An 18710-nucleotide genomic window follows, 5' to 3' on the forward strand; every position below is an offset into this window, starting at 1 on the left:
CAGTCTGTGAGTCACCCACCCAGCAGTTATGGGATTCGATTCTACTGTGATTGTGCCCCTCCTACCATCTAATTGTGGCTTCTCCTTTGTCTTTGAATGTGGGGTATCTTTTTTGGTGAGTTCCTGTGTCTTCCTGTCGATGATTGTCCAGCAGCTAGTTGTGATTCTGGTGTTCTCACAAGAGGGAGTGAGAGCACGTCCTTCTGCTCCACCATCTTGGTTCAGAGCCATCCAAAAAGATCAGTGTTTCGATTAATATCAGATCACGGTGAAATTTCAGTCATGGAAGTATTTGAAGTGGGTGACTTGATCAATAAATTAATTTTGTTGTAATCTTTAAGACTACAGTGTGGTTCATTTTATAACAGATGACAGTTTAACAGGCTCTGCATTCTTTGCCCCCCAAAAAAATTACCAGTTGTTGAAAGACTGTCAACCACTCTCAATTAATATAGACTTCCACATTTTTTTGACTTAAAATTATGCAGATATCAAAGAGCTTTTCTAGGAGATATTCAGCATACCAATGAGAGTCACCTGTATTTCTTTGCCTGTTGTAGTAATCCAGGTGTGCCCCTCTCTAGCTGTTGGTTTGTGATGTGAAAAAAGCACAAAAAGTATTCTTTGGAAAAATGAAGTTCTAAATTTATGCTGAAGATGTAAGTGCATAGCGATTTACTTTGGCTCTTGAAACAGTTCATCAGCTAATGACAATGAGGGTGGGACTTTGATGTTATTTTGTCAGTGACTTAATGATACACACTCTGGAATTGTACCTTGTCAGTGGTTCTGGAACTCCAGGGCAGAATATAAATATGTGTGTGTTAGTACTGCAACACCATACTAGATTTTTTTAAAGCTCAAGTAAACTATGTATTCTAATCGAATATTTGTTCACTAGAGATATTGAATCAATTTTTAAATGCATTGACTTATCCAGTGGTCATGGTTAGTACTAGTGAATCTCCTAACTCACATGGGTTCTTTATTGCCAAGTGACCACAGGTCCTGGTTTACAAGGGATAGTGTTGTCTCTGTAAAATTAAATTATTAATACTGCTTCCTTTTGCTCTCAGAAGTATTTTGGTTTGGAGTGATAAACTACATGATCACTCTACTTATATTGTCACAGAAGCCATAGTTTCACTGCCTTAGTTTCATTATGGAGGGGTAAAGTGTTGTCTTTTACTCCTTCCTAGAATAAATCCCTTCCCTAGTTTTTTCACACCTTTTTTATTCTCTAGATCCAAAGGCCATTTTACTTTGCTTCCATGGATTCCAATGGAAACTTTTAGCTAAAGAATGCATCTATAAGAGAACTTTAGAAATGATCAAAAAATATTTTAAAACATAATCATAATATGTTTTACTCTATTCCAAGAGAGCAGGAATCTTGACTCTTTTATTCACCATTGAGCACTCAGCCTCTTGCACAATGCTTGGGTATAACAGAGACTCAGTAGTGCTTATTGAAGGAATAAGCAATTAAAAACTTACCCATTTTTTAATTTGAGAAAATTGTAGTTTCTTTACACACACAATTTTCTTCCCTAAAGATATGAAGACACTCCATGTGCATGCTTGGGATCACTGGTTAGCAAACTATTTCTCAAGCATGTTTGAATAAAGATTACTTGACATTTGGCCAAAAAGTCAGGCTCCCAGACTTTGCACCTGAAAGTTCAGTAAGTCTCAGATGGCTTCAGGCATCATATCTAGGATCTTTTCCAAATCCAAGTCTTTGATATCTTTGTTTCACTTTGTTTTCAAAAGACATTTGCTTGACTTCCTACTAGGCTGTCCATCTTTCTACAAAGTCACTATTAATAAGCTAATTATAGAGACGGTATTAGACTGAAAGGAAACTGGGTTCTACCACCCAGCTGATTTTATCACTTCCCCTCTTTGGACACAAATTTCCTCAATCTTAAAATGACAAGGCTGAACTCCAAGATCTCCCAGCCCTCTTGCAGCTCTATTATCAGGTAATTCTTACCTTTGAAACCTGATAGATGTCTGGCCAGTTAAAAAGTGCTACCTGAGGGCTTCCCTGGTGGCGCAGTGGTTGAGAGTCCGCCTGCTGATGCAGGGGATATGGGTTCGTGCCCCGGTCCGGGAAGATCCCACATGCCGCGGAGCGGCTGGGCCCGTGAGCCATGGCCGCTGAGCCTGCGTGTGCGGAGCCTGTGCTCCGCAACGGGAGAGGCCACAAAAAAAAAAAAAAAAAAAAAAGTGCTGCCTGAGACATTTTCAACAAAAGTGTAAGTATTTTGTCTTTGTTGCTTCATTTGTAAGAAATTAATTATGGACTAATTAAAAATTGAAGAGATATTTTTAAACTTTTAGGTTATTTAAGCACCATTCTTCATAAGTAATTTTCTATACCAGTTTATTTGGTATTCCTTGGGTACGTGTGTTGGGAGCTGATTGATAACTTTTTATCTGAGGTTAAAAATGATTTCTTAACTCTTGTCAATTGTCTTTTAGATCCCTCCAAAGATATATCTACAGATAAGAAAAAAGTCCTTTGCTTTTATGTATAATTTTCAGAAGTTAGAAAAGCCCCACCTACCCAAGTGTCTTGTTACTAAACTGTAAGCAAAATCAGAAGTAATCTTCTGGGTAACTATGCCAAATAGATCTCACGAGAAACGAAGAGAGGGGGATCTTGGTGAATATATTCACAGAGATTTGTTTATCAGATTAACTGTCTGTATCAGTCTGGGGCTTGGAGACATGTAAGCCAAATTGTATTATTTTTTTTCCAGAAGTTTTCTAGAAGCAGAGAAAGAGAATAGATTGGAAACGTTTTAAAGGTGGGGAGGAACCCAAGAAGGTCAAGACTTGATGAGCAGAGGGTCATGAGTGCCTAAAGGTTGTTGCCAGTTAGAGCGGAAAGATGTTCCTGTCTGTTTGGAAAAGAAGCAACAGCAACATTCACTTATTTCAGAATTCTACCTTGGGCTGTTCCTGAAGTCACAAGGAAGTGTTCTGTGAAATGATGTGATAGGAGAGAGAAGGAAGAATTGTATAATTGCAGTTTCGTTCTACCAGGAAGCTGCCTGGTGGCATAGTATTGAGGGTGTCATTACGGAGGTGGGATTGGTTTTCTTGTATCCTCATGTAATTTCTTAACACCCACTTCTTCCTCTAAGGTGGATCCCACATAAAGAATAATTATTATTTAGCCTAATCCATGCTAGCAGTGATGTCTCATAGTGGATATTAATCAACTTAATTATCTCTCAAGGTTGCAGGTATAAAGAGCAATGAACAGGCTGAAAAATATTTCTGGAGTTAAGCTTGTGCTTCAAGAATGGACAGAAAATGTGGGAAATACGCAGTGAATATGGAACCCTCTGGAAACCAGCCGGTGAGTATTGGTGGCACCACCGTGGTATGTTCTGATAGTTCAGAGTCTTGTTTTCAATAATAATACTACTGATTTTTTTTTATTACAACATGATTCTTCCCAAAAAGCAATTTTTAATCAGAATTCTACATGTAAGACAATTTTTAGCTATTCTATTACTACTTGTTAATTAGAAAACTTGTATTTTTTTCTGTATAGCAATATATGCATTATTAAGAAATTTATTTGAATACTCACTAATCTAAGATATTAGCAATTTGGGGGGTAATGATTTAATAAACTGTTCAAATAATTCTCTACAGTTATCATAACTAGAGTATAAGATGACAAATCTGTGGTTGATTGCATTAACAATTTATATTTTAAAAATGTGATATATAGATTTTTGTGTTAATTGCCTGGATTTTAGTGTAATGTGTAGATTTGTCAGAACTCAAAGATTTCATATATTTTTGAAAGTCAGAACATAATCTTGTAAGTGAATTCTAGGCCTAGGAAGCAAATTATCTAGCAAGTCCTTTAGATTAGCCTCTACTTAACTACATATGAGTTTCTTTTTTCGTAAAGAGTTGTATTCAAGGGAATATTAGCGTTCAATTATATACAATATTATTTGACTATTGCTTATGTTTTTAGAAGAAATAATTTAGTACTGTGTGTTTTGGGATTGCCTTTTTGTAACTTTGCCTCTGACTAGAGCCCTTGATACTGGAAACATGTGGAAATGTGTTGAATGAAATCAGTATAAGTTTGAATGGACAGTTACATTCTGTGAGGAAAAATATTTTTGTCCGCCTGCACTAACAAGGAAGGTACAAGGCAGAGAAATTGTGCTCTTGATTCTAGATCAGCACTCCTTTCCCCTAAAGATGGTCTTTATGGTTCTTCTAGCCTTGCAACTATGTCATTTAGGTCTTCACAGTGTCAAGATACTCAGATAAAAAGGTCCCTTTACTAAGGAATTATTCATCTTGAGGATTTCCCTAGGTAATAATGAGAGTTTTCAAATAAAGGGCATGTATCTTCATCACTGACTATCTCACTTTACATCTGGATATTTGGATATAATGGTAGAGAAATTTTTTTTTATATTGATGGCCATTTTCACCAGTGGATTATAGTAGCAGTTGAAGTCTACATAAAAAAGAGAAATTTAGGACTTTGTTTTTCCCTCTTAGGAAACATGAAATGGTAATCTCTTAAGTTATGAGCATAGAATTTAAAATTTTATTCTATGAACATAGCTAATGCATATTGGGTGTATGCAATGGAGATTGTTGGCTTCTACCAAGAGCTAATTAACTATAATTCATGGCCCCCCAACTTCTCAAAATTTTAACTTTAGAGACTACTCTGCTCTCAGTGCAATCACTCACCATCTTTCTTCTCTTAAATATTTTTATTCTGGTAAGTTGGTCTTGCCAGTGAATTTTTATTTAATTACAAAAGTTCAGAAAAATATTCAAGTTCATCAGCCATAAACAAACTGGATAGCTGAAGATTAACGATAGTAATAATACAAAGAAACACAAAGCTTTTATAAAATATAAATCTGTGTGATTTTCTCAAAGCTACCTATTTAAAAAGAGATGGAAATTCTTAAAGTGCTTGTGTGTATCATATCTTCTTTTATTTGGTATCACTGCATAGCTATTCTCTTTACTTCTTTGGCGTGATATTACACCTTTAGAAAAACAGAACTTGATTAATTTTTTTTTGCCTGAGTCTATTCCTTCTTGACTATATTTAATCATAATTATACTCCCTTTTATTCTTAGTTATAGTTGCTCAATGGCCAATGTCTGCACACATATGTAGCTTGATTGTTCTAATAGAAATTCGAGATTGAGCCAGCAATGTCAATAGCCTTTTTAATAACCATTTAGGATTGGTTATTTAATCAATGTAATTGAGAGAGTACATTTAAAAAATGTTCTTGCTGTCCTATGAGTAAAAATTAGATAATTCTGTAATGTTTTTGAGCTATAACAAATTTATACATAACAATTTACACTCCCGTAAGAATATAACACAGATTGCTCTCTATCTTTTTCTTAAAACTGTATCTGGAGTTATTTCTCTCTCTCTCCCTTTTTCTTTTTAGTTGAAGAAATAATCTTCTATTGTTAGAAAATAACATTTATTCAAATAAATAGAGCTAATACATTTTAACATAGTAAGTTTATAAAATGTTAGAGATGGTGCTGTTGAGGAAATGTCTTAGACTGACTTCAAGAAAAACCTAACCACCAAAACCTTTCTTATTTGAACCCATCCTTTTAATTCATTTACTTTAAAAAATTCAACATGTATTTAAAAGACTTCAAGAATAATGTAATAGGCATGTATGTATCAAACACCAAGTTTAAGAAATAAACCATTACAGATATAGTTGAAGTCTTTGTTTTTTAGTTTTTTTATTGGATATATTTGACACATAACATTGTAAATTTAAGGTGTACAATGTGCTACTTTGATGTTATTGTATATTGTAATATGATTAGCTGTAGCAATATTTATCACATTACATAATTATAGTACAAGAATGTTGTCTATATTCATTATTCTATGTATTAGATCACTACTTGTTGCAAGTTTGTGAAATCTTTGGTTTATATCTCCCCAACACCCTTCCCTTCCTCCTTTGTGCTACCCACCCCATAAAGACTGTGGTGAATATGTTTGTACCCAAACATTTTCCAGCTTCTAATCCTTATCATATTTATCTGCACATATTTTATCAAATTCAAACAAGCCTGTTGTGCTTCACCAACGGAGCATAAGATCTGTAAGAGTAGGAGAATCAAATAGAAACTAGAAAATGCATGTTGAGAGATTACTAAATGACTTGTCTTCCATAGGTCTTTCATGGACTGCCTAGTTCTGTTGAAAAATGAGGATGGCATTAATAATGTTAAGGCTACAAGACCCATTCTGGTATGAGGAATTTCAGTTAGTAGGTTGTGGACAGATGGGTACTGGTCTTATTAGACTTAGAAATCCTGGGCACTAGAACCTGAAAAATGTAACTTTGTTATAGTTTTGAAAACCTTTATTTTTAAAAGTAGTTGTAGTCTTATAGAAAACTGCAAACATAGTACAGAGAGTTCCCATATACCTAGAACCTAATTTCCTCTATTTTTCCTTCCAGCTTTATTGAGATATAATTGACATATAGCACTGTATAAATTTCAGGTGTATGGCATAATGATTTTACTTACATATATTATTAAATGATTATCACAATAACTTTAGTGAACATCCATAAAGATACAAAATTAAATAGAATTTTTTGTGATAAGATCTCTTAGGATTTACTTTCTTAACTTTCATATATAACATACAGCAATGTTAATTATATTTATCATGTTGTACATTACATCCCTAGTACTCATTTATTTTATAACTGGAAGTTTCTTCCTTTTGACTGCCTTCATCCAATTACCCCTTGCCTCCATGGACCCCACCTCTTGATAACCACAAATCTGATCTCTTTTTCTATGAGTTTGTTTGTTTGTTTTTGAAAATTAATTGACCTACAGCACTATATTATATTCTGTTATACAACATAGTGATTTGATGTTGCTATACGTTTCAAAATGATCACCACGGTAACTGTAGTTATGATGTTACCATACAAAGATATTACATAGTTAATGACTATATTCCCCACTGCACATTTCATTCCTGTGACTCATTTATTTTGCAACTGGAATTTTGTACCTCTTAATCTCCTTCACCTATTTACCTCAAGAGTTTCCCATATTATTAACATCTTACATTAATATGGTACAGTTGTTACAATTAATGAACCAAGGTTGATATATTATTGTTTTAAAAAGTCCATACTTTATTCAGACTTTTTAGTTTTTACTTACTGCCCCTTTTCTGTTCCAGGATCCCATCACAGCTACCAAATTACGTTTAGCCATCATGGCTCCTTAGGCTTCTATTGGCTGTGACAGTTTCTCAGACTTTCCTTGGTTTTGATGACCTTGATAGTTTTGACAAATACTAGTCAGATATTTGGTAGAATTGCCCTCAATAGGGATTTGTCTGATTTTTTTTTTTTTTTATCATTAGCCTGGGGCTATGTATTTTTTTTTTGGTTTGGTTTGTTTGTTTTCCTTTTAGGGAAGACCATGGAAGCAAAGTGATATTCTCATCGCATCAGATCAACAGTACCTATTATTAACATGATTTATTCTTGTTGATGTTGACTTTGATCACCTGAATGAGGTAATATTTAACAAGGTTCTTAAAGTTGTTCTCCACTTGCCCCTTTGCAAACTACATTCTTTGGAAGTTGCTGTGCTCAGCCCACTCTTAGAGAGTGGGGAGTTATGTTCCGTGAGGGTGTAGTATCTATGTCAATCATTTGGGATTCTTCTGCATAGGAGATTTACCTCTTCTTCCTCATTCACTTATTTGTTCTATCATTTATATCAGTATGGACTCCCAGATGTTTATTTTATACTTTGGGTTATAATCCAATACTACTTTAAGTTTTTTGCTCCAATTGTTATAGCTTTGGCTATTGAGAGCTCTTTCAGTTGGTTCCTGTGTCACTTTGACATACTGACATACCTCTATCGTTGTTATTATGATTATTATTATTTTTTGGTTAAGCATGGAGGATTTCCTTAATCTCTGGTGCTACAAGGTGCTCCAGGCTCATCTTGTATATTTCCACACCCAGCCTTATAATCAGCCATTTCTCCAAGGATCCTTGGTTCCTTTCGCTAGAGAATGGTATCAGAAACCAATATCTGGGTACTTGTTCCTGCTAGTGTGTTGTTGCTTCTAGGTCCTCTCAGCTGACAAAGCAAGGAAATATATGTGTGTATATTAACCAGCGTATACCCACGTATCTATAAATATTTCTACATGCAATCATCTGCATTTATATTAAGCTAAACATGAGTTCATACTGATAGCTCCAACTTTAAAAATTTTTTTATATTTATCTTGTATTCAGTGATCTCATTAATTCACTTATTCTAACATTCTGTCTGTAGATTCTTTTGGATTTTTTTTTGAATTTTTGAATATTATTTTATTTATTTTTCTATACAGCAGGTTCTTATTAGTTATCCATTTAATACATATTAGTGTATACATGTCAATTCCAATCTCTCAATTCATCACACTGCCCCCACCACGCCGCCGCTTTCCCCCCTTGGTGTCCATATGTTTGTTCTCTACAACTGTGCCTCAAGTTCTGCCCTGAAAACCGGTTCATCTGTACCATTTTTCTAGGTTCCACATATATGATTTAATATACAATATTTGTTTTTCTCTTTCTGACTTACTTCACCCTGTATGACAGTCTCTAGATCCATCCACGTCTCTACAAATGACCCAATTTCGTTCCTTTTTATGTCTGAGTAATATTCCATTGTATATATGTACCACACCTTCTTTATCCATTCGTCTGTCGATGGGCATTTATGTTGCTTCCATGACCTGGCTATTGTAAATAGTACTGCAGTGAACATTGGGGTGCATGTGTCTTACTGAATTATGGTTTTCTCTGGGTATATGCCCAGTAGTGGGATTGCTGGGTCATATGGTAAATCTCTTTTTAGTTTTTTAAGGAACTTCCATACTGTTTTAGAAATGTCTATTTAGGTCTTCTGCCCATTTTTGGATTAGGTTGTTTGTTTCTTTAATATTGACCTGCAGAGCTCTTTATATATTTTGGAGATTAATCCTTTCTCCATTGATTCGTTTGCAAATATTTTCTCCCATTTTGAGGGTTTTCTTTTCATCTTGTTTATGATTTCTCCATCAAATCTGAATGAGATCCTTGCTGGGTAGAGTAATCTTGGTTGTCGGTTCTTCCCTTTCATCGCTTTAAATATGTCATGCCACTCCCTTCTGGCTTGTAGAGTTTCTGCTGAGAAATCAGCTGTTAACCTTCTGGGAGTTCCCTTGTATGTTATTTGTTGTTTTTCCCTTGCTGCTTTCAATAATTTTTCTTTGTCTTTAATGTTTGCCAATTTGATTAGTATGTGTCTTGGTGTGTTTCTCCTTGGGTTTATCCTGTATGGGACTCTGCACTTCCTGGACTTGGGTGGGCTGTTTCCTTTCCCATGTTAGGGAAGTTTTCGATTATAATCTCTTCAAATATTTTTTCTGGTGCTTTCTCTCTCTCTTCTCCTTCTGAGACCCCTGTAATGCGAATGTTGTTGCATTTAATGTTGTCCCAGAGGTCTCTTAGGCTGTCTTCATTTCTTTTGTTAAACATTTGTTGCATCTTCTCGATCTTTGCCTCTATTGTTTTTCCAAGGTCCTGGATCATCTTCACTATCATTATTCTGAATTCTTTTTCTGGAAGATTGCCTATCTCCACATCATTTAGTTGTTTTTCTGGCGTTTTATCTTGTTCCTTCATCTGGTACATAGCCCTCTGCCTTTTCATCTTGTCTGCCTTTCTGTGAATGTGGTTTTTGTTCCACAGGCTGCAGGATTGTAGTTCTTCTTGCTTCTGCTGTCTGCCCTCTGGTGGATGAGGCTATCTAAGTGGCTTGTGCAAGTTTCCTGATGGGAGGGGCTGGTGGTGGGTAGAGCTGACTGTTGCTCTGGTGGGCAGAGCTCAGTAACACTTTAATCCACTTGACTGCTGATTGGTGGGCCTGGGTTCCCTACCTGTTGGTTCTTTGGCCTGAGGCAACCCAGCACTGGATACTACCTGGGCTCTTTGTTGGGGCTAATGGTGGACTCTGGGAGGGCTCATGCCAAGGAGTGCTTCCCAGAACTGCTGCTGCCAGTGTCTGGGAAGCCACAGCCACCTCCTGCCTCTGCAGGAGACCCTCCAACACTAGCAGGTAGGTCTGGTTCAGTCTCCCCTGGGGTCACTGCTCCTTCCCCTGGGTCCCGATGTGCACACTACTTTGTGTGGGCCCTCCAAGAGTGGAGTCTCTGTTTCCCCTAGTCCTGTCAAAGTCCTGCAATCAAATCCCTCTAGCCTTCAAAGTCTGATTCTCTAGGAATTCCTCCTCCTGTTGCCGGACCCCCAGGTTCGCAAGCCTGATGTGGGGCTCAGAACCTTCACTCCAGTGGGTGGACTTCTGTGGTATAAGTGTCCTCCAGTCTGTGAGTCACCCACCCAGCAGTTATGGGATTCGATTCTACTGTGATTGTGCCCCTCCTACCATCTAATTGTGGCTTCTCCTTTGTCTTTGAATGTGGGGTATCTTTTTTGGTGAGTTCCTGTGTCTTCCTGTCGATGATTGTTCAGCAGTTAGTTGTGTTTCTGGTGTTCTCGCAAGAGGGAATGAGAGCACGTCCTTCTTCTCCGCCATCTTGGACCCTCATTTGGATTTTCTATAAACCCAATCATGTCATTTTTTTTTCATATTTTATAACTTTATTTTTGTTTTCCTAACAATGCACAGGCTACGACCTCCAATGAAATGTTGAATGGAAGTGGTGGAAGTGAACATTTTGTGTTGTTCCCAAATTCAGGGGGGAAGCATGAAATATTTCACCATTAATTATGATGTTAGCTTAGGTTTTATGGAGCTATCCTTTATCAGATTATGGAAAATCTCTTCTATTACTAGTTTGCTCCGAAATTTTATCACAGATGGTTGTTGAATTTTGCCAGAACTCTTTCTGCATTTTTTTGGATATATTCACATGTACTTTTCTCCTTTATTTCTATTAATGTGGTGAATTATATTAGCTGTTTTGAATGTTAAACTAACTTTCATTCTAAGTTTTTTAGGTAGTTGGGTAGACCTCACTTGGTTATGAGTTTTTACCATTTTGATATATTTTTGGATTTAATTTACTATTATTTTGTTTATAATGTTTGTGTATATATTTTTCAGAGATTGACCTTCAGAGATTTCAAGGTCAGCTCTTTAACTTCCTATGCCAGGCAGCCTCAAAGTATGGCAAATGTCCTTAGGGGGAAACCAGTCTTGTGTTTGTGTTAAGTCCCTTTCTGGTAGCAGGATTTTATCTCCTAATCACTGTGATACTGCTGAAGACTTTACTCTGCCTTTCCATCCTGACTGCCAGCCTCCTGATCTATTCCAGAACATTACAAAGGCCCTTGTGTTTTGGGGATCCCCTATTTTCCAGTCTGTTATGCCAGACTCGCATGAACAGCAAAAGTTTTGCTGACTCTTTTGTTAGTCAGAACCTCAACTCATACTCAGAATCAACGAATGCCCCCAGAAAATAAAATGGCCTATGATTATTAGATCACTTTGGAAAAGCTCTTTCTTCTTTTAAATTTTAAGTAATCTAATTTTCACTTCTTTGAAAACCCTTCGATTTTATTAATTGATTGATTGATTGATTGATTGCAGTGGGAGAAGTGTCCTATTGCAATTTACTATACCTAGAATCTCACTTCACCTCTTTAGGTTTGATTTTCTCATTATGAATAAGACCCCAAAGTGTTGTTCTTTATAAGCCTTGAAGTCTCTAGAATTTTCATTTTGGGACTTTTAAATTCTATTTTATTAAAAAAAATTTTTTTCTGGAAAGAAATGTATTATTCCATAATAGCTGAAGCACACAAATTTATGGCCATGTAGAATTACACAGAAGTATGTAATTTTTTTATTGAATAAAAGATTCTTTAAATTCTATAGTGCTTTACAATTTTCAAAAGTTTCATACACATGATTTTATATAGTCTCATAATAACCCTTTCCCCCCCCATCCTCTTCCCCCTTTCCTCTCCCCACTGGTAACCAATAGTTTGTTCTCTATATTTGTGAGTCTGCTTCTTTTCTGTTTTATTCACTAGTTTGTTGTATTTTTTATTTTACAGTATTGTCTTTCTCTGTCTGACTTATTTCACTTAGCATAATGCACTCAAACTCCATCCATGCTGCTGCAAGTGGCAAGAATTCATTCTTTTTTATGGCTGAGTAGGATTCCACTGTAGATATATCACATCTTCTTTATCCATTCATCTGTTGATGAACACTTAGGTTGCTTCCATACTTTGGCAATTGTAAATAATGCTGCTATGAACATTGGGGTGCACGTATCTCTTTGAATTAGTGTTTTTGTTTTTTTCAGTTGTAGTCCCAGGAGTGGAATTGCTGGGTCATATGATAATTCTGTTTTTAGTTTTTTGAGAATCCTCCATACTGTTTTCCACAGTGACTGCACCAATTTACATTCCCACCAACAGAGTAGGAGTGTTCCCTTTTCTCCACATCCTATTATGGGACTTTAAAAAATGTCTCTCTACATCAGCTTGCCACACAGTGATTTTTGACAAATCCTTTAAATATGATGAAGGTAAAAGATAATGCCTGAATTTTAATGTGAATAATTGTATAAAATAATTAAATGTAACTTATGATGTCCTAATTAGATTTTCTTGTTTTGAGAAGAAATATAATAAATGTATTTATTTATTCCTCAGTTAGGTTTCAAATGATCTTATTTGATCAAATAAGCCATAATATGACACAATCTAATTTATATTTGTCCGAATTGTATTACTTTAGACACAAAATACAATAGCATCTTATTTTTCTCCCATTCTTTTCTGTACACAGCCATTCCTGAACCTTAGAAATGATGAAGCTCAGAGTTCAGCCTGTAAGTTTGCAACATCAACTGATGTAACTGGTGATGCTGGTCCCAATTTAACTGACGTCTGCACCAACAGAGGGACCCTTGGACTTCCAGAATTTCCAAACAGCAAATCCCAACATTGTCAGGTAATGTCTGGGGTGACACTGTTTCTCTGGGTTATGATGTAATCCACATGGAAGTGTTTTTGATCTAATATTAGAGAAAAAACATTCAATCAATTAACATTGTTCTTTTGAAAATCTATAGCATCCTTTGAACATGTCAAATCACTGAGAGGGAATGCAGAAGAGGTAGATTTATGGGACTCTTAATTTAAGGAGCTAATGATCTTGATGGAAAGAAAAAAACACCTATAAAGTTTAGGGAAAATATATAAGCATCAAAAAAAAAGCAGAGTTTTGGGTTCCTTTTTTTGGAGGACCGAGTAGCTGATGACAGCAAATGCATTGATAGTGAATGACATTGTAACCCTTGCTCAGTGGAAGGTGAAGTCATGTGTTAAAGCCCTGGGGCCCTAGTCTGTGGGTGATCTGGCTCACTCTCCTTCCCTTCCTGCTTCTGAGCATAACTGTGGGCCTTCTGTTAGCCTCCTGTTTCTGACCTCATGTGTTTTCAACCTTGACTTAGAAAATATTTAGCCCTGCCTTGGTTTGGTGCCCAGAAGCAGATTTCCGGTGTTCTTTACCCTGTTTCTCATTATTCTGTTTTCTTCACCTTGAGATCTGATCTCTGAGTCTTTCCTCCATTCCACCCCCTACTCCAGGTGAAAACTTGATTTTGACTGATTGCTAATGATGCCTGGCACTTTGGTTCAGTTCTTCTGGCTCTGGACTACACCCCTCCTCTGATTAATCCTGCTATAGAGACAGTTTGGAAAGACTTTGATAAAAGAAGAGAGGATAAACTCATAATGACAAGAAACATTGGGGAAGAAAGCTTTTGATAGAATTATTTAGAGAATATATCTCTGATGACCTCAAACAAACCAGACCAATCAGAGAGCTGAAAGTTATTTTAGATGCCTTTACTTAGCCACAGATGGAAAACATCGTGGTCTAGGAAGTTTAGATTGTTTGTAAGAATTCACACATCTAGATAGTAGCAGTAATAGCACTTGAGCACAGGTCTCAGGTTAGGTTAAGGTAAGTTTTTATTAATCTTGCTCCTCTTTTTAAAAATTCAAACAAAAAATGAGGGTAATTTTCCTCTGAGGTGTGAGTATCGTCCTTCCTCTCCTCCCCCTTTGATTTCCTTTCTAAGGCCTAGATGACATGGGGCAGGAGGTGCCATTAGTCACTGGGCTCTCTTAGTTGGTACCGCAAATTCCCTTAGCCTTGGTACCTAATGCCCTTGAACTGCTTCTGATTGCCTAGTGGGTGTCACTCTCAACACCCAAATTGTGGTTTATTGTCTGAGACAGTGTCCACTATTTTGAAACATTGAAGAGTTACCCTACATGCTCCAATGACATATGTGTTCTTTGTTTCCTTTAGTGATTGTTTTCAGTCATAAGAAAATGGATAAGAATGAGCTAATTAGTGAAATCAAATGTTTTTTGAGTACTTAGAAAGTGCTAGGACAACGTTATTCTTACTGTTTTCTGATTTACTATTTAGCCTTATTAAATAGGTGATATTATCCATGCAAGGGAATTGAGGCTTTGCAAGACACGGCAAATTTCCACATACCACCATCTATCTAGTAAAAGGTGGATTTAAAATTTAAACCTAAATCTGTTAGATTCCAATGGCTATGCCCTTAATTACTGTAAAGCCCTGCCTTCTGCAAAAATCTAATTTGAAGGATGTTTCTTATTCTAATCTTCTCAATAACATTTGGAGGTAGATATTATTATCCTCACTTTTGATACAAGGCAAGTTGAGAATTAGGCAAGTTAAGAAACTTGCTCAGAATATTAATGGTATGGAATTCAAATTCAAGTCTCTCTTGTCTCAAGGCTTACATGTTTTATACTATGCAATGTTTCCTCTACAATAACAGATTAGAGAGAGAGATATTACAAAGTAATATTACTGACATTAATCCCTATTCTAATCTTATAGATTTTTATGGATGAAAAAATAAGATCAAAGAGGTTAACATCTTACACTGTGAAAATAGCTGGTGGCAGCACAAGCTGGATTTCAACAAATATATTCAACTCTGATTTTCATGCTGCCATTACTAACCTGTATGAACACCTAGCTAGCATATTAGATAAGCCATTAATTAATGCATTTTAAATGGAAGGCTACAAAGCAGACACAAATCTGATAGTTGATAGGCCAACGAAGGGAGAAGATTTTATCAGGTGATATTTTGGCTCCCTCAAATCACTGTATGCAGCAGTCAGACACACATGTGTAGATACTTCTTTTGATGGTGGGAGGAATAAACGGTTTCTAAGATGACATTTAATATTTCTTTTAGTTTTAAATACATATGAAAAGAAAGACAGATCAGTGGATATTCCTTTATTCCTATTACAAAGACGAAGCCTTTCCCAAATGAAACATTAAACTTGAGCCAATATTTATTACTACAGGCTATTAAGGTATTTTTTATGTTTATACATTCTTCCACTGAAGTAATCTATGTATAAAAATATTATAAATGACATATTTTTCTTGCAACATTTGGTTTCAACTTCAGTAATTATATTTAAATCCTTTCCAGGTGACACGAAATTTGTTCAGTGGCTGGTCTCTGTGGAAAATATTCCTGGCTTGTCTCTTAGCTTCTGTGGTAACAATGGCAGTTGGAGTACTCATAGTGTCTCTGGTGTATAATGGGAAAAATAATAATGCCTCCATTCTTATACAACTTACTCAAAACCAGGGGACAATCTCATTGACTGAAACAATCTCACCTGCTAGTTCTGAAACTACAGTTGCCACTAGCACAACAGATTCTACCACAACATCCACTTCCAGTACCATGACTACCATCACTTCAACGGAATTTACAAGTATACCAGACACTGCTTCCACAACTTCTACTGAGACCACAACTGCCACAGTGAACACCACCACACCTCAACCAACTACCACGACAACAGCCAACACTACCACTGAGGGTACAACCACAACAGACACAACTGATTCTCCCCCTTCTACTGAGACTACGATTATGACAATGGACACCAGCATACCTTAGCCAACTACCACAAAAACGGCTGGCACTACCACTGAGGCTGAAACCACAACATATTCTTCCTCTTCTACTTAGACTACAGCTACCACCGTGGCCACCACCACAACTCAACTAACTACCACAACAACGGCCGGCACTACCACTGAAGCTACAACCACAACAGACACAACTGCTTCCACCACTTCTACTGAGACCACGACTACCACAGTGGCCACCACCACACCTCAACCAACTACCACGACAACGGCCGGCACTACCACTGAGGGTACAACCACAACAGACAAAACTGCTTCCACCACTTCTACTGAGACCACGACTACCACAGTGGCCACCACCACACCTCAACCAACTACCATGACAACAGCCGGCACTACCACTGAGGGTACAACCACAACAGACACAACTGATTCTCCCCTTTCTACTGAGACCACGACTACCACAGTGGCCACCACCACACCTCAACCAACTACCACAACAACGGCCGGCACTACCACCGAAGCTACAACCACAACAGACACAGATGCTTCCACCACTTCTGCTGAGAGTATGACTACCACAGTGGCCACCACTTCAGCTGAACCAGCTAGCACAACTACTATTAGTACCATAGGTGATTCCAATGTCAGTAACTGCCAGCATAAAACTACAGTGACCAAAATAACCACTTCTAAACCAAGATTACTTAATGACCAATTCAACTAACACTAAAATGATAATGAATTCATCCTCAAAACAACATTTAGATTTAACAATACCATATATTAGACCTGACCATTTAATGTGGATAGTCTCTACTTTGTGAGGTTTTTGATAATACAGTTTTCATACAAAGTAAATCCAATCCATTTATTTATGCTGGAAAGCTGTTGTGATTAAGTAGAAAGTTACCAAATGTGAATACAGTCTTTTATTATTATAAAGTTGTAGTCTCTGATACACTAATTCTATATGTAATAAGGAAAATACATTCTATATCGTAAGGGTGTTTTAAATAGATTTACATATTACCACATCTTCTTTTTAGATTGTGCCAACGTTATTTTCATTTCATTTTCTCTTTAAATCATTTTGATATATAAGTAAAATTTTAAATGTTATCACTACTTTCAATTAATAATTTTGTTTTCTACTGCTTTTTGCAGTAATCTTATAAAGGCATTTAATTAAATACTTTCAATAAATATTTACTTATGCCTGCTATCTGCTGAAATACCAGAGAAAATTCAGAAAAAGAAAAGAGCAATGCTGAGAGTAATAAACTTACAAATTTGGATTCTGTTACTTAGAATTCTTGGTAATTCACAGGTTTAAATCAATGTTGATGGTACACGCACTCTACTGCAGTCCTACTGAATCAGAATCCTCAAGGGTGATCCAGAAATCTATATTTTTCAAAAAGTGTGAAAACAGGACTGATAACTGCTACTTGAAGCAGTGAATTCAGAAGGGCATTGTGACCTGTATCTTTGATGTTAGTGAGATTGATATAAATCAGTAAATATTCTTTAAAGCACTAACAAAAGTCAGTTCCATTTGTTGATGTTAATTTTACCTATAAACAAAGGATGCTGAATAGCGTATAGACATGTGAGCACATGGTAGGGACTGGGTATGGAAATGCTTTCCTTACCCAAAAGGAAAAATGTGTTTTCCAGTAATTTAAAACAAATATTTTAGTGGCCACTATGCTAATTAGCAATAATTTTTAACTATCCTTTCAAGTCAGTCTTACAGAGTTACTTTCCCCCTATATTGCCAACCTACTTACTGTAACTATATGCAATTAATGTAATAAAACTTTATTAGAACACTTTAATTCTGTTTCCTTCATTATTTTTTTAATTAGTGATACTGTATATTATTTATTAAATGTATCACTGACTGAACTTTTCTTTTTTGGTTAAAGAAGACGTAACTTTTACCATTTTCCAGCTCTACATCTCTTCATTTCATCAGGATGAGACATGTTCTGCAGTAGGTCCATTGTGTAAATAAATACAAGTTTGCTCTGTAAAGGATGGACGATTTTTCCCAGTTTAACACATTGTGGGTGCTCAATGGATTTTTGTTTAATAAATGTTCATCACAGCAACAATATATTAGGTAAGCTTCCTGAAGGCAGGAACCTGGCCCCTATGTTTAACCAGTGTGTGTACCTGGCAACTAACAGGTAATAAATATTTTGCTCAATAAATGAAAATAGCAAAAATTATAAGAATTTATTATTAAATGAAGAAGATTTTAGAATTGGAGTTATACTGTTAAATCATCTTTTAATATACTTTTAATGTTAAGCTATTCTAATTAGTATCATTTTTCTAAAATGTTTTTTAGTTGAAATACACATGTGCAGAAAATGCACATATCATAAGGTACAGCTCAATGAGTTTTCACCGAGTGAACACACCCATACCCAAATCAAGAAACAGAACCTTACCAGCTCTTCAGAAGCCTGCCATGTGCCCACACCCAAACACCACCTCCTTTTTCCTTCCCCCAAAGTAAACACTTCTGATTTCTAACACCGCGGACCATTCTGTCTGATTGTAAACACAGCAGGAATGGAATTGGTATAGTATGTACTCTTTTGTGTCTGACTTCTTTGGCT

At 36.2% G+C, this 18710-nt stretch overlaps 1 protein-coding gene across 2 annotated transcripts; it reads left to right on the top strand.

The window, feature by feature from the left end:
• The first annotated feature begins 3263 nt into the window (after positions 1-3263).
• DYNAP (dynactin associated protein) lies at positions 3264-17938 on the top strand. 2 transcript variants are annotated; one of them, XM_055080628.1, is made up of 3 exons: positions 3264-3373; positions 12910-13074; positions 15626-17938. In XM_055080628.1, exons 1-3 carry the CDS (start codon positions 3317-3319, stop codon positions 16103-16105), a joined length of 702 nt encoding a protein of 233 aa, XP_054936603.1. In that variant the 5' UTR covers positions 3264-3316; the 3' UTR covers positions 16106-17938. The 2 variants fall into 2 exon arrangements, with proteins under 2 accessions (XP_054936603.1, XP_054936604.1); XM_055080629.1 differs by having other exon boundaries at positions 3285-3397.
• Positions 17939-18710: the final 772 nt, after the last annotated feature.

Source organism: Physeter macrocephalus, chromosome 19 (genome assembly GCF_002837175.3).
Source record: "Physeter macrocephalus isolate SW-GA chromosome 19, ASM283717v5, whole genome shotgun sequence".
Lineage (NCBI taxonomy): Eukaryota > Metazoa > Chordata > Mammalia > Artiodactyla > Physeteridae > Physeter > Physeter macrocephalus.

Excerpts from the sequence above, each read along its gene's own strand:
- DYNAP (XM_055080629.1), top strand. The coding sequence starts at position 3,317 with ATGGACAGAAAATGTGGGAAATACGCAGTGAATATGGAACCCTCTGGA. Across the intron at positions 3,398-12,909 it reads GTATTGGTGGCACCACCGTG|CCATTCCTGAACCTTAGAAA; the intron begins GTATGTTCTGAT and ends TTCTGTACACAG. Across the intron at positions 13,075-15,625 it reads GCAAATCCCAACATTGTCAG|GTGACACGAAATTTGTTCAG; the intron begins GTAATGTCTGGG and ends AATCCTTTCCAG.